Here is a 14,839-nt window from a genome sequence, read left to right on the forward strand (position 1 = left end):
TTAAATATCACATTTACATAACTATTTGTACCCTTTGCTATGAGACTTGAAAATGAGCTCAGATGCATCCTGTTTCCATTGATCATCCTTGAGATGTTTCTACAACTTGATTGGAGTCCACCTGTGGTAATTTCAATTGATTGGACATCATTTGGAAAGGCACACACCTGTATATAAAGTACTACAATTGACAGAGCATGTCAGAAAAAAATACATGTCATGAGGTCGAAGGAATTGTCCTTAGAGCGCTGAGACAGGATTGTGTAGAGGGGAAGGGTACCAAAACAGATCTGCAACATTGAAGGTCCCCAAGAACACAGTAGCCTCCATCATTCTTAAATGGAAGAAGTTTGTAACCACCAAGACTCTTCCTAGAGCTGGCTGCCCAGCCAAACTGAGAAATCGGGGTTAAAAGGGCCTTGGTCAGGGAGGTGAACAAAAACCAGATTGTTACGCTGACAGAGCTCCAGAATTTCTCTGTTGAGATGGTTGTCCTTCTGGAAGGTTCTCCTATCTTTGCAGCATTCCACCAATCAGGCCTTTATGGTAGAGTGGCCAGACGGAAGCCACTCCTCAGTGAAAGGCACATGACAGCCCACTTGGAATTTGCCAAAAGGACTAAAGGACTCTCAGACCATGAGAAACAAGATTATCTGGTCTGTTGAAACCAAGATTGAACTCTTTGTCCTGAAGCTAAGCATCATGTCTGGAGGAAAACTGGCACCATCCCTATGGTGAATCATGGTGGTGGCAGCATCATGCTGTGTGGATGTTTTTCAGCGGCAGGGACAGGGAGGATAGTCAGGATTGAGAGAAAGATGTACATAATACCTCAATTACCTCGACTAACCGGTGCCCCCCGCACATTGACTCTGTACCGGTACCCCCTGTATATAGCCATGCTATTGTTATTTTACTGCTACTCTTTAATTATTTGTTACTTTTATAACTTTTTTTTGGGGGGGGTATTTTCTTAACTGTATTATTGGTTAAGGGCTTGTAAGTAAGCATTTCACTGTAAGGTCTATGTTTTGATATTTAAATATCTGAATTCCTCACCACCCCATTCAATTAGTGATCATTTTGATTAACCTTCGATTAACAGATTCATTTTAGGAATGCTTACCACATTAAATAAATATTAAAACAATTTTTTATACCTGCTTTTCAAAACTTTTCAAATGAATTTAGAGAAACATCAAATCTATTGTTATCTGTAAAATATTCAATGTTGATTGTATGAATCTGAAACTTGTTGATTTATTGAGTTACTTATACATCGAATTCCTTATATTGCTAGATGTTTATCACTTTACCTATCTTTATTTTGGCAAAATAAAAGGTGTTGCAGTGTCAAGTGTCAATCATAGAGATAAATGGAGGACTCTAGGTCGATATAATGGGCTCCCGAGTGGTGCAGTGGTCTCAGTGCAAGAGGCATCACCACAGTCCCTGGTTTCAAATCCAGGCTGTATCACATCCGGATGTGATCGGGTGGGGCACAAAATTTGATTTGATTTGAAAGGCCCAGCATTGTCCGGGGTAGGCCGTCAATCTAAATAACAATTTGTTCTTAACTGACTTGCCGAGTTAAATTTTAAAAAATATAACTCATTTTAGAATAGGCGTTGCCACTGAGGGCTTCCACCATTTAAAAGTAGTCAACTGGCTAGGGATTCCAATGGGTTGGGAATGATTAGCCATTTTTCATAGAGCATTATCTTCTTCAAATTAGGTTACCTATGTTTTGTAAGCCACAGACTAAGGTAATATCCAGGAGCCAAGATTTATATCAGGACATTGGTCCCAAGATCCAGACACAGACTGAGTGAGTTGAGACCATGACAAGTTAAAGACCGAGAACAGTAGAGGACAGTAAAGCACCTCAAAGCACAATCCAGTACAGTATAATACAGCACAACAGCAGTGGTTACTAAACGGCACACTTTTCCTAACATTCACTCACTTATAAACGTGACCTGTGGAGTGCACCAGTGCCATTCGGATAATAAATTGAACGGCACATGATTAGGCTACATCTGTGTCATTGCTTCAAGTCCAGTGCGCTCTGGCTGTTGTTAAATGTGTATCATTTGAGGGGCGCGCATCACAAGCAAGTAATTTATATCATTTTACTTCGACTGTGAGAATCATTAGCACTGCTTAGGCTTAGCTGTACCACAGCCTCTGCCATAGAAACAAATGGGGCATGGCTTTGTTTCCATGGTTGCACCTTTACGATGCAGAAAACTGCTCAAACCGTTCAAAACTCAGTAACTATTTTACAGGAGAAATTGCGGGAAATTAGTCATATCGAGTAAAAATGAAAATAGTTCAAATATAGCCTATTTCATCTATTTGAAAAAAATTGTCACAGAAAATAGATGACTTGCAGTATGGATCAGATGAAATGGAGGTCATTAAAAACTAAATAAATTAATTGTAGGTGTGCTGCAGGTGTGCCTATCAAAGGGTACAATAAAGGTTGGGAACCACTTCAGTAGAGTACAGTATAGTACAGTAGAGCACAGTACAGTATAGCACATTATAGATGTCTAGATTTTGTCAAAATAGATGTCAATGTTTGGCCTCCTGGAGGGTTGGAGCTCCCCTGCTGGCTATGCATCTCAACACTCTACATTTGTGTGTGCACTTGTCCACTATCCACATGGTGGTCCTCTTTAGCTCAGTTGGTAGAGCATGGTGTATGCAACTTTAAAATGGAGATAGCCTCAAAGGTACTGCCCGTGCTGTCACAGTTGCCACAATGGCACAGATACAAAGATGAGACCTCTATGTGTCTCTATGGGGTGAACGTTTCGGTCAATTTGGGTCAATTATTTTGGACTTTAAAGAAGCTAACATATAGCTGGCTATCTTTCATTTGCTCATTCATTCATTTTCAAAAGAATATTTGCAGACAGTCTACTCACCATGTGGTCATGCTGGAGAGGGGTGCAATCCTATCCCCTGGTGATATTTGTAGGGGTGTGGCGTAAAGCACATTTTTAATTCTGTATATTTGTATTCTTCTTTTCACACTGTCATTTAGGTCATTATTGTGGATTCAGCACAATGTTGTTGATCCAGCCTGAGTTTGCTCCCATCACAGCCATTGAACGCTGTAGCTGTTTTAAAATCACCAATGGCCTCATGGTGACATCCCTGAGCAGTTTCCTTCCTGTCGTGCAGCTCAATTCAATACTATATTTATTAACTTGACCATGATTAAAGAGATATTCAATGTCTGATTTGTTACTAATACCCATCTACCAATCACTGCCCTTCTTTGGAAGGCTTTGGAAAATCTCCCTGGTCTTTGTAGTTGAATCTGCACTTGAAATTCAATACTTAACTGAGGGACCTTACATATGTTGTATGTGTAGGGGACAGAGGAAGGGGTAGTCATCAAAAATAATGTCAACCCCTATTATTTCACACAGTGAGTCTGTGTAACTTATTATGTGATTTGTTAAGACAAATTGTATTCTAACTAATTTAGGCTTGTCTTTGCAAAGGGGGTGAATACTTATGCAACAACAATTTTAAAGTTGCTTAACTGTTTTCATTTTGTTTTAATTATTGCGCGTTAAAAATATAATACAGCTGTGTTGCTGTAGGCTCATTTACAGTATAATGCTGCATTGTATAATATAGCACGGTTTTTCTTATTGTAAAACATATTACAGCATCCCTACTGTAAATCAAAAGTACAGTATGTAGCTGGCAACTCAGCGGCCAGTATAATGCTGTAAATGTACAGGGAATAGTTGTACAGTGTAATGCTTCACAGCTCTTGACTGGCTGGCAGAATTTCTCTAGGTCCTCTCAGAATTTGGAATTGGAACGTGACAGAATGTGACAAAAACAAATCATGGCTTTTCTCACTAAACTAAAGATTGATGTGTGACCCCAATCCTAGTCTAATTTAGCCTTTCTGTTGAATATGTAAATGGCATGGGGCCAGCATTTTAATGCTCTGCTTATCCTTTCTAGCACGTTCCTCTTTGCCTTTGCTAATCTGTGCTATTTGCCCATTCCCCTCCATAGACTCCAATTACCGCGTAATTGCTTGATTGATATAGATAAAATCTAGATTAGGTGGAATATCCTACCAATACACACAGGCAGGTAACCTGTGATACAAGTCAGTAATTCAACGGGCATCGGGAAATTATGGTGAGTGCTGTTACCTTCAAGTAGGCTTTGGTTTTGAAAGGATGTTGTGGACAGGAATGGCAGATGGGCATAAGTATAAGCATCTGCCTCTGGTTCCAAAGGGCCAGATGCATGTTTGAATCCAGCGATAGAGATTTGTTTTTTATAGGTATTAAGAGACTATGCCTGAACTTAATCCTAACCCTAAAATTATGAGTTAATGCCTAAACTTAACCTTAAACACTTTGACGTTTAGAACAACTGAGCAATTTGACATTTCAGAAACATGAACGAACGTCTAATTCTGACATGAGACTCTGAGACATTGTCAATATGCACACATAGACAGCCACCTTCATGCTGACAGTCTCTCCCTGTGTCCCCCTCTGTTTTAGCGGTACACACATTTTAGAATAAAGACATTCAGGCACACACATGCACATAAGCACACACACTCGCACACACATGTACACACACACACACTTCATACCAGTAAAGGCCCCTCTGCTTCTACACATACAAACACTTGCCGACCCAGTAAACTACATCATCCTATTACGCAGCCCTCGTGACTATTTGACATCATAGGCACAAACAGTCATAAATTCTACTCTGAGATTATTACAACAGGCAATATCCTTCATTGGTGCAAACGCACAACTTTGTCTCACGGCGCCGAATTCACTGTCTCGGAATGCAATGGCAATGCATAACAATCCTTCAGAGTTAATTTTTTTTTAAACGAGCCTCCACTAAATTCCCGACAAAGGCCGTTTCTTTCTCTCCCAAGGCAGAGACATCAATACCAAGGAAGAGTGCAGCACAACCTATAGCATAGGATGGATCAATACCATAACAAACTCAGTCAACATTGACTCGAGAACTCTGTGGATCCATCCAGCCTTAGATTGATGATGTGAGGAGGACAAGACGACAGAGTTACAGCCAAGAGAGAGAGAGACAGAGAGAGTTCTCTCCATGGTTCTGAGAAGAGAGAAAAGCATCATGGAAACTCTCCGTTTCAAAGAGCAATGCATTAACATGGAGATAAGACCCAGGTCGTACTTAGCGTTTCACACCTGTTTTTGTGGTATGCTTTACCTTAAAGGGATACTTCAGGATGTTGGCAAATGAGGTCCTTTTTATCTACTTCCCCAGTCAGATGAACTCGTGGATACCATTGTTATGTCTCTGCATCCAGTTTTAACCCCTTAATGGACTCTGTCCCGGCTCCTTTGGTCACCTCACTAGCTCCTTTTTATTCAAACCTTTCATGGCCAGTTCCGGGGAGAGTCCATTTTCTAACCGCCTTTTCTCTCTCTCGCTCTCTCTCTCTCTGCAGCCATCTATATTCTCTTCTCAAGTAAAAAAAACTTTTTTTTAAATAGAATCAATTTACACTAAAGGACCCCGAGGGCATTAAAAACCGCAGCACTTAATTTTACAAAAAAAACACACACAAAAAAAACACATCATAGAAGCAAACTGTATCTGAGGGCTGTGACCACAATTCCCAGGACTTTTATCTTGTCGGACTTAATAGCCGGGCATGGGAAGAATCCTGTTGAGCATAAGGGATATAGCCGCACGTATTATACGTGGGCCTCCCAACCATACAACAACCTCAAAACAACAGCGGGTTGAGCGAGTAGTACAGTATGTTAGTGAACTGACTGTAAGTGTCTGGGCGGGGGGTTGGGGGGGCAGGTGAATACAAATGTGCCGCTATTCCAAATGGCTTCTCTTTCATTTAGCAGAAAAAGAGGGTTATAAAGCAGATAAGGAAATTCAATTAGTTTCTACTGGGTGCTGCCGGAGTCAGAGCCATGTTACGTGACATATGGTAAGGGCTGTCTCTTAGACTAGGCCTTGGAGGACAGATATCGTGTTTCAACTTGCGTGTTTCTGTAATTTTCCTTCTGGACTCGGAGGCATTGCGGCCGTTGTCTGAGTAGGGTCCAGATGCACCATGGAGGGGATTGCAGTTGCAGATGGAAAAAGGTTTGCAGCTGTCTTTTTCCCAAGAAACTTTTACATAGAATGTGTAAAAAAAAGTCTAACAAATGTTATGTGAAGGAACAAGGCATTAAAGGGATACTTTGGGATTTTGGCACTGAGGCCCTTCATCTACTTCCACCCGGGTCAGATGAACTGTGTCCAGTATGAAGGAAGTAAGAGTTAAATTCGTGAGCTAATGCTAATTAGCATTAGCGCAATGCACTATTGCTAGTTAGGAATTTTCTTAACAATCAGACGACCCTAATGAAGGGCTGTGCAGCTGTATGTACCACGGAGCCACAGGGTGAAACCACAACGGGGACTTTCGCTATAGAAACACAGTGGGGGGGTTCCTTATTCTTCTCATGTATACTATACTTAGTGTCGTACAATACAACAAAATATTAGAGATGGAAAGGTCTATAGCCACACTGTTCACAATAATAATATACTGAACCACATAGCAATGAGCATCACCGTGTGTGTTCACACTAAAAACAGCACATCAAACCACATAGCTATTACCACCATCATGAGAAATCGTGTCGAAAATCCCTCCTTCTTGTGAAAACGTGAACCGAGTTGCATACGGAGGCTGTTGTTAGGACTCGGAGGGGAGAATCTCCCCAAAGACAAGTGAAACGCGTCACAACGTCATTGTGGAGAAAACTGGTGTTTCAACAGAGTTTGTATGCCCTTTACGCCTTTTAAGGGAAGATTGTGGCATGGCGATGACAATGGTATACTAACAACTCTCCCTCCCACTCACAAGTACACACACACTCTCTCTCAGTATTTGTCTTTCTCTATCATGCACACACACGCGCACACACACACACATGCGCGCACACACACACGCACAATATCTAGTGAGAGCTCTCCTAAACAGATACTGTTAGGCACTATTGCAGTGAGAGAGCACATACTGTACTGCAATGCTTCATTCGACTGAGACCGTCGATCAACTGAGTCCCATTCAAATGACGTGCAAATAAGGACAATAATTTAAACACTACGCAAACAACGATTCCCCTACTGGTACTCATTACAATGGCATGCATTGTACGTTTGTTCTATGACAGCTACACAAATACACGCACGCAAATATTGTTTTCATGATGAATAATTATCATTTGCATTCTATAAATTCAAATAAATGCCACACAACATCCATTCTCTATAATAGCTAAGTCCTTAGCTCTATGGCAGAACCAGCTAATACATATTTCAGTGTGAAAGTGTTTAAATATGCCACACAGACTGGACACCCTCCTACTGGCACACATCTCTATGGAAAAGTTAATACATTCATATTCATGTTCTTTGTAAAAAATAATAATAATAAAAAGTGGTTCAAGGCAGTTTCTGAGCGTGAGAAGTCCTCTTTCCGCTCAATGGCGCCTTCTGTTTTACACAGAATATTTATTCATCTGCCCAAGGGTTTTTCGTGAGGTTTACAGAAACGGTGATATGTTTGAACCGGGAGAGAATTAAGGGGTGCAGTATCTCCAGTCAAATCTAAACCTTAGGGCACCAGGACCTTAGCCCGGGGTTAAGACTTCAAACCAAATGGGTGAGAAATACAGTGAGTGTCTGGGTAGCCGCACAATGGGGGGAAAAAAGCTACAGTACACATGCGCTAACTGGGTTAAACGGTAAATCACATTGGTGAGAGATGCTTTCAGACGTGCATATTGTAGTGTAGTCAGGGAACCATGAGTTGATTTACTGTAAGATGTACAGCACACTATCTCTGCTGTAAAGGCGATCTCATTCATTCTCACAGTGAATTGCAATTTGCTGTAATATGAACTATAATAGCGTTACAGTACTTATTCAGTAACACCTGCCAACTGGTACGGTTCCGCGATGGCGCCAGAAACACTGAACATGATATTCTAGCAGATGTAATGAAACACATCACACTGATTACAATTGGAGCATATCACAAGTCTTTCCAGACTCCTTATCATGATGAATGATCAATATCAAATTAGTGTGACATTATTCATACTCTCCAGGTTCCTGTCCTCTGATCATGCCATAACCCAGGCAAGATCAATAACATAATTAGCCACCAACCACATGCATGGCTGTGATACATTATATGGCTGACACAACTTGGCCACTATCGCGCAAAAATTACCATATGAAGGAACCTGGGTCATTTATAGAGCAAAGCGGCATCTGGGCAGAGTGACAAACCCCGACAATTATGGCATGTTACAGCGTGCATTCAAATGGGAGCTCAGCAGAGGTCAAATACAGGCGACAAATTGCACTTGGATGACAGGAGCAAAAACATCTGGCATGTAGAGCGATGGTGGTCTACGGCAGCGTTGCTCTGGGCTACTGAGGAACCCCCCCCCACACCACACCTCTTTGTATCTAACTGGATTGCACACGATTCAATACACCTCTCCTTGTGAGAAATCACTCAGATGAAACACAAGAAAGTCATGTGAACTGAGCACGTGGAGAGGATAGGAAGCCATCACCTATTAGAAGAACCGTAGTAGCTGTCCAGTGTGTGGGTGCGTGCGTGTGTGTGCGTGTACAATGTATGTAAAACCTTGGAGGGCATTTCTTCCCTTCATTCTCTGTACGTAGGCAATGTCTTTAGAGAGGCCCAGCTATACAATGTCAGGTTTTCCTCACCATAGCAACAAACATAGAAACATAAATCTATTTCAGTTACCAAGTGTGGAGTAGCAGCACTTAAATGCAGACCCCCCCCTAATTCAATGTGAATGTGTTATCAGAGATCGGGCCATTCACTCCCAGCATACAGGATATGGCTGGGTTCCACCCCCGTAATGAATGAGGGTGACATTTCTTCATTGGTGTGTGTTTACTTACAAGGTGTTGGCTGCCCTGGGCCTGAGGATGGGAAGGTAGCCAGTGGAAACATGCACAACACTGCACGCCCAATCGAGCTAAAACAAAGTGCCTTGTAGAACAGGCCTGGTGAGAACTGATTGAGAGAGTCAGATCAACAAATGTTGTTTCCTCTGGCAACGGATGGAGCCTTGAACAGCATCGCTAATCATAGCAAAGCAGGGGATCTGTTCGACATTGCAGGCTCGTGGGTCACACAATCGCAATTACCGAAGTCTAGTCGTGTAGCCTGAATACATGCTGCCCTAATAGCGGTAGCCGTGAAAAGACTACTCTTAGAAAACAACTAGTCTTGACGAGACTATGCGATTTTGGAAAAGAACACATTCCTTTGAGAGAAAAAAAACTCTCTCTAAAAACCCCGGAGCCAAAAAAGGCAAAAGCCAACGAAGGTGCAAACACAGCAGCACAGCCGTAATATAAATCCAAGCATTATGTCATGTCATATGGCATCAGGTTTGTGGCAGTGGCACGGTGACGTATACCCTACTGACCTCCTATGGCTAACATAGGGTGATTATGACCGTGTGCCACTCCAGTTTGGCACCAGCAGTACAAAGGCTTTAGTGTAATAGCTTTCCCCTTCGTCTCTCCATCCATCCTGCCGATGACACGCGCGACCCCATCTTCCCTTTTAGAGGTATATAGGCTGGCAACCGGAACCAGTCTGCAGCCGGAGCCACTCACTTGTGGGGGTGGGGGTGGGGGGTGGGGGGGGTCGCTATCAATAAGTGGCAGGGGTTCAAGAGTACTTACACGAGACTCACAATGGGGTCAGCAAGTTACATTTCAAAGCACATGTTATTGAAGCTGGACACAATATCACAGTGCTGTCAATATGGAGCAGCTAGAGAGATTGGGGGGGGGGGGGTGTTGCAGGATACTGTGATGGTATACACTGTATCAGTCTCACGCTGTCACAATTGTTTTGTTTAAGGTATTTCAAACAGGGGGAGCAGACTCGTTAAGGGCAAGTCAATAAAGTAGAACCAGAAAGCTGTGAGTGTATCAAAAAACGTGTAGTAGTTGTTCACGTCTGATGGACTAGGGACTAGACAAGCATTTAATGCATATGTATAAGGGTGCATGCATAATATGGAAATGCATATAGTTTAATGTAACAGCAATATAAATTCAAGAGGTACATTTTTTAAAGGATTTATTGGCAGAGATTACATTTAAAAATGATATCACTTAAAATACCACAATCTCGGATGAAAACATATTTGAGCATGTATTTATTATTTACTGTTAGGCTACATATCCATTATGTCATGGGTTGGCTTTTGCACAGTATTTGCATCCAACCCGTTCATTAGTTTGTACGTTGCAGTACAAAGGATCCAATGAAAAAATGGACTCCGGTAAGGAGCTTCATAGCTAAATGTTTTGTCATAACTGTGGCACAATGCCAAAACGTGTAACAGGAGAGAGTCGCCTACTGTGAAGATTTAACAGACAGTTATCTCTGGCTGCGAGAGAACAGATTTACATTTTTCAACGAGCAAAAAAAGACTCGCTGTTATTGCAACATGGAACAGGTGTGTGTGTGTGTGTGTGTGTGTGTGTGTGTGTGTGTGTGTGTCCGCGCGTGCGTGTGGGTGTGTGTGTGTGTGTCCGCGCGTGCGTGTGTGAGAGAGATTCTAGGAAAGAGGGGTTGAGTGTGAGAATGAGAGAGCGCGTTCGTGCGTGTGTGCGTGAGGAAGGGGGCGTGTCATAGGTTACATTTGTGTTTTTTGAAGAAGCAGTTGCAGTTACATAGACCCTTACGAATGTTACCTGTGAAACAATATGCACTAACACATACCTATCCATCCATCCAAATAACCCACATGAAACGCTGTTAGTCCGATATCAAATAATCATGTGACAGGCGTGGCCATGGAATGTTAACGTTATAATAGCCCATTTACAGGTTACAGGTTTATCAGACCCTATAATTATTTGTGCATCAGCAAATGTGAAATGTACCTGATGATGATCGATGAGTATCCTCTCTTCTCCCTTATGCGGGCTCTCGGGCCATAGGTGATAGCTGGAGCCGTAGTTAGGGCTGCTCTTGCTGCTACTGCCAGTCGCAGACGAGTTCCCTCCGTACGGCTGCGTTGGTGAGTTTACACGAGAGTCGCGGCAATGGTGCTGCGGCTGGTTGGGGTGCTGTGGCTGGTTGGGGTGCTGTGGCTGGTTGGCTTGGTTTGTCCTCCCTGGCTTATTGCGGTCTTGGTCACAGTGCTGCGGACGCCCCTGTGCGTCTTGCTGATGCTGTTGCAGCAGTGTTGCCTGGTTATTCCGACAGAGCTCTCCTGAACCGTTGGCGCAGTAGTATACAGGGAAGCTGCTCCCCACCAGTAGCTGTTGTTGAGCTCGCAATTGTGGGAGTTGCTGTAGCTGCTGCAGGTCCTGAGTCTGGGACTGGAATGCTCGCCGATTAGCCTCGATTGACTCACATACATTTATAGTGCGCCCCTTCTGTGAGTTTGCTCGGGTTGTTTCAGGGGAGGGGTCCCTGTGTTGGAGTCTGCTGTGCTGCTGTTGCTGCAACAACTGCTTCTGGTCTCGGTGCCCTCCTCCTCCTCCTCCCCGGTAGCGTTCCACGTTGCTCGCCTGTTGATAATTGTCACTGCTTTGCAAATTATCCCCGTGATTAGATTCCTGCAAAAACAGCAGAGAGGACGACGGCGGCAAAGATGGGGAGGGCTGCGGCGGGTGAGCGAGGGGTTGGCGCTGGCGCTGGTGAGAAAGGCTCGCCTCCTCGGAAAAATTGCAGTGGTAGCTCTGAAAAAAAGGCTGCTCCGACTGCGGCTGGGAACCGGCTGCGGCCCAAAGGTTCTGCTGTAGGTGCGCTGGCTGCCCGGCGGGTTTACAGACCCGGTGTGAAGGTCGCTGGGCGATGTCGTAGCTTGTCAGAGGCGGGGGGTCGCCGTGCTGCGGCTGACAGGCATGGATACCTCTTCGAGAGGGCTTGCTCAGACAAGGCAGTTGGTGGTGGTTCAGGTAGTGCGAGGTGGTAGTCGAACGCTCTCTGAAAGACGGAGGAGGGGGCGGCAGACTGAAAACTGGAGCGACTGGGTTTGGGTCTTGGCTCTGCACGCTGCCTCGCTCTTCGTCGGGGATTTGGTGCTGATAGACAGCTCCCGCGTATCGATGCCTCATCCCCTTAATAGCCGCGTCTTACTGTGGATGCTCCTTTGCCTTGTATAGCTCGGACACCCGTTCATTGCGATCAGTCCCAGCAGAATAGAGCCGACTCGTCTCATTGGTAGGTTTGACCAGGACCTGCCTTAAAACGTCACCGTACGGCCAAAACACCGCCTTCGTTAGAATATTGGTAGCCACATATGCACACATGTTAGTGTATAGAGCCTCAACGACAACAATGCGCGCAACTGATTTAGTTGATGCGACAACCAAATGGAGATGAAAGTGTTAATATCATTTGCAGGCATGATCTATATGGCCAATAATTTATAAACGCATTGGATCTTGACTATCGAATATCCACGGTTGCCACAACCACCATGCATGTCATCGGGCGATCACTTTTCCTCCAACTGAATCTGCTTTAGCTGTCTACCCTGAGAGCTATAACATAACTAGGCTTAGCCTACTCGGTTGTGTCACTACTCGGTCTATAGGTCTATAATACGAGGTTCTATAAAACTCTACTTCCAACCACTCATCATAAGCATGAACTGAAAGGCCCAATTAAAAAGTAATGTAATGTAACACCTCAATAGACTTCACATACTTGGTCCATAGAGTCCATTCGAGAAACTTGTTTTTAATAATGGTCGAAAACCCTCTCCTATCTTATCGTTGAGACTTGCAGGTCAGTGTTTAATATTTCATCAAGAGTAGACATGGTTTTGGATTACCAGGCAGAAAAAAAAATCGGCATGATATCATGCACAGCCTGCATGGTTGAGCACAACAAAATGTGCAACCATAAGAGGTGCTCACAAGGCCTATGTAAAAACACTGTAGCTGCTGTCGGATTGCATTACACACAAAGCACAATGATATAAAAGCATTTGGTTGTCTGGCAACATGGTAGGATTTGTTGTGCAGGCCATTTTAAGACAACCTGCCGATAGATCCGAGGGAGGGAAAGAGCGAGGGCGTGAGCGAGGGAGAGGGGAAGGGCAAAGAGGGGGAGAGCGCTGCCCAAGCTTCTGAAAGAGATAGCTGGTGAGCGAGCGACAAAAATACTCACCAGTGGCGGTTCTAGCTTGTGTGCCCCCCTTCAGCCCCCCCCCAACAAAAAAATAAGTACCATCCTATAATAAACAAATAGAATAACACACTTATAAAGAAGAGAACCTGATTATTACACTACTAATTGCATTACTGATTGCATTAGTACTGTACAAAGCTATAGGTGTGCTATTTGATAGATTCCCCCGCTTCCCCTACCTCGGGCTCCCCCTCAATTGACATGTTGACAGTTTGCGTAGAAGCTGGAGAGAGTGGGTGGGCAAGAGAGAGGAAGAAAACTCGTTTTCATCATACATTCGGAGTACTTCTTAATAAGTAATACTTTCCAAAGCTGGCTCAGCCATTTTGAGTTTTGATGGGCCTCAGACTGCAGATGTAGACCCTTTCGTCAATAGTTGGGGGGAAGGCTTAGGTACACTCTGTTTTATAGCTCCTGTGAAAGACTGAAGGAATTTGGAGTAGCCCTGGCCAGCATCACATTAGAAACCTGATCATTTTCATTAAGTAATTGGTCGTTGTGACCTGTGTGGGTTCCTTGGCAAGATGGAGTTTCATTTGGTCGTTTGGGATGCAATGTTACTGCTGCCATGTAAATAATTAAATCAAACTTTACAACTCTTACACAAACACAAACGTCCACGAACACGAGTGTTAACACACACAAGCACAAGAGTGCGCATTCCAAAACACACACACTCGCTCGCACGTACGCACACTCACTCACTCACTCACTCACTCACTCACTCACTCACTCACTGACACTCCACTCCTCCCACCCTCTCTCTCTAGCAAAAAAGACTGGCATGCCTATTTAATTCCTCTTGGATTTAGCCCACATACCAGAACCCATCCTTCTTAGCTTGACTATTTGCATTAGGAAGCATGTTGTGTGTCTATCCCATAAGAAATACTGTGGAAGCTCAGTGACACATAAATGGTAGTGTAGAGAACATGGGCGAGGGGAAGCAGTTATACCTAACACAGGAAGCAGATAAGAAGACCGTAATCACAGATTAAGTTGTATATACACTGAACCAAAATGGAAACACAACATGTAAAGTGTTGGTCCCATGTTTCATGAGCTTGAGGCCCATTATCGTGCCGTTCATCCGTCACCTCATGTCTCAGCATGATAATGTGTTGCCCTGTGTCGCAAGGATCTGTTCACAATTCCTGGAAGCTGAAAATGTCCTAGTTCTTCCATGACCTGCATGCTCACCAGACATGTCACCAATTGAACAATTTGGGATGCCCTGGATTGACATATAAGACAGTGTGTTCCAGTTCCCGCCAATATCCAGCAACTTCGCACACAGTGGTGGAAAAAGTATCCAATTGTCATACTTGAGTAAAAGTAAAGATACCTTAATAGAACATTACTCAAGTGAAAGTGAAAGTCACCCAGTAAAATACTACTTGAGTAAAAGTCTAAAAGTATTTGGTTTTAAATATACTTAAGTATCAAAAGTAAATGTAATTGCTAAAATATACTTAACTATTAAAAGTACAAATAATTTCAAATTCCTTATATAATGCAAACCAGATGGCACCATGTTGTTGTTTTTTGATT

General features: G+C 43.4%; 1 protein-coding gene across 1 annotated transcript in view; it reads right to left on the minus strand.

The window, feature by feature from the left end:
- The window catches only part of LOC115114210 (small conductance calcium-activated potassium channel protein 2-like), a 61,830-nt gene extending 49,556 nt beyond the window's left edge, over positions 1-12,274 (minus strand). Inside the window, exon 1 of the mRNA XM_029642277.2 lies at positions 11,026-12,274. Within this exon, the coding sequence (XP_029498137.2) occupies positions 11,026-12,207 (1,182 nt within the window). The 5' untranslated portion in view covers positions 12,208-12,274. The remainder of the gene's footprint in view (positions 1-11,025) is intronic.
- Between the last annotated feature and the right edge of the window lie 2,565 nt (positions 12,275-14,839).

The sequence above is a fragment of the Oncorhynchus nerka genome, unplaced genomic scaffold, assembly GCF_034236695.1.
Source record: "Oncorhynchus nerka isolate Pitt River unplaced genomic scaffold, Oner_Uvic_2.0 unplaced_scaffold_4___fragment_2___debris, whole genome shotgun sequence".
In the NCBI taxonomy this organism is placed as follows: domain Eukaryota; kingdom Metazoa; phylum Chordata; class Actinopteri; order Salmoniformes; family Salmonidae; genus Oncorhynchus; species Oncorhynchus nerka.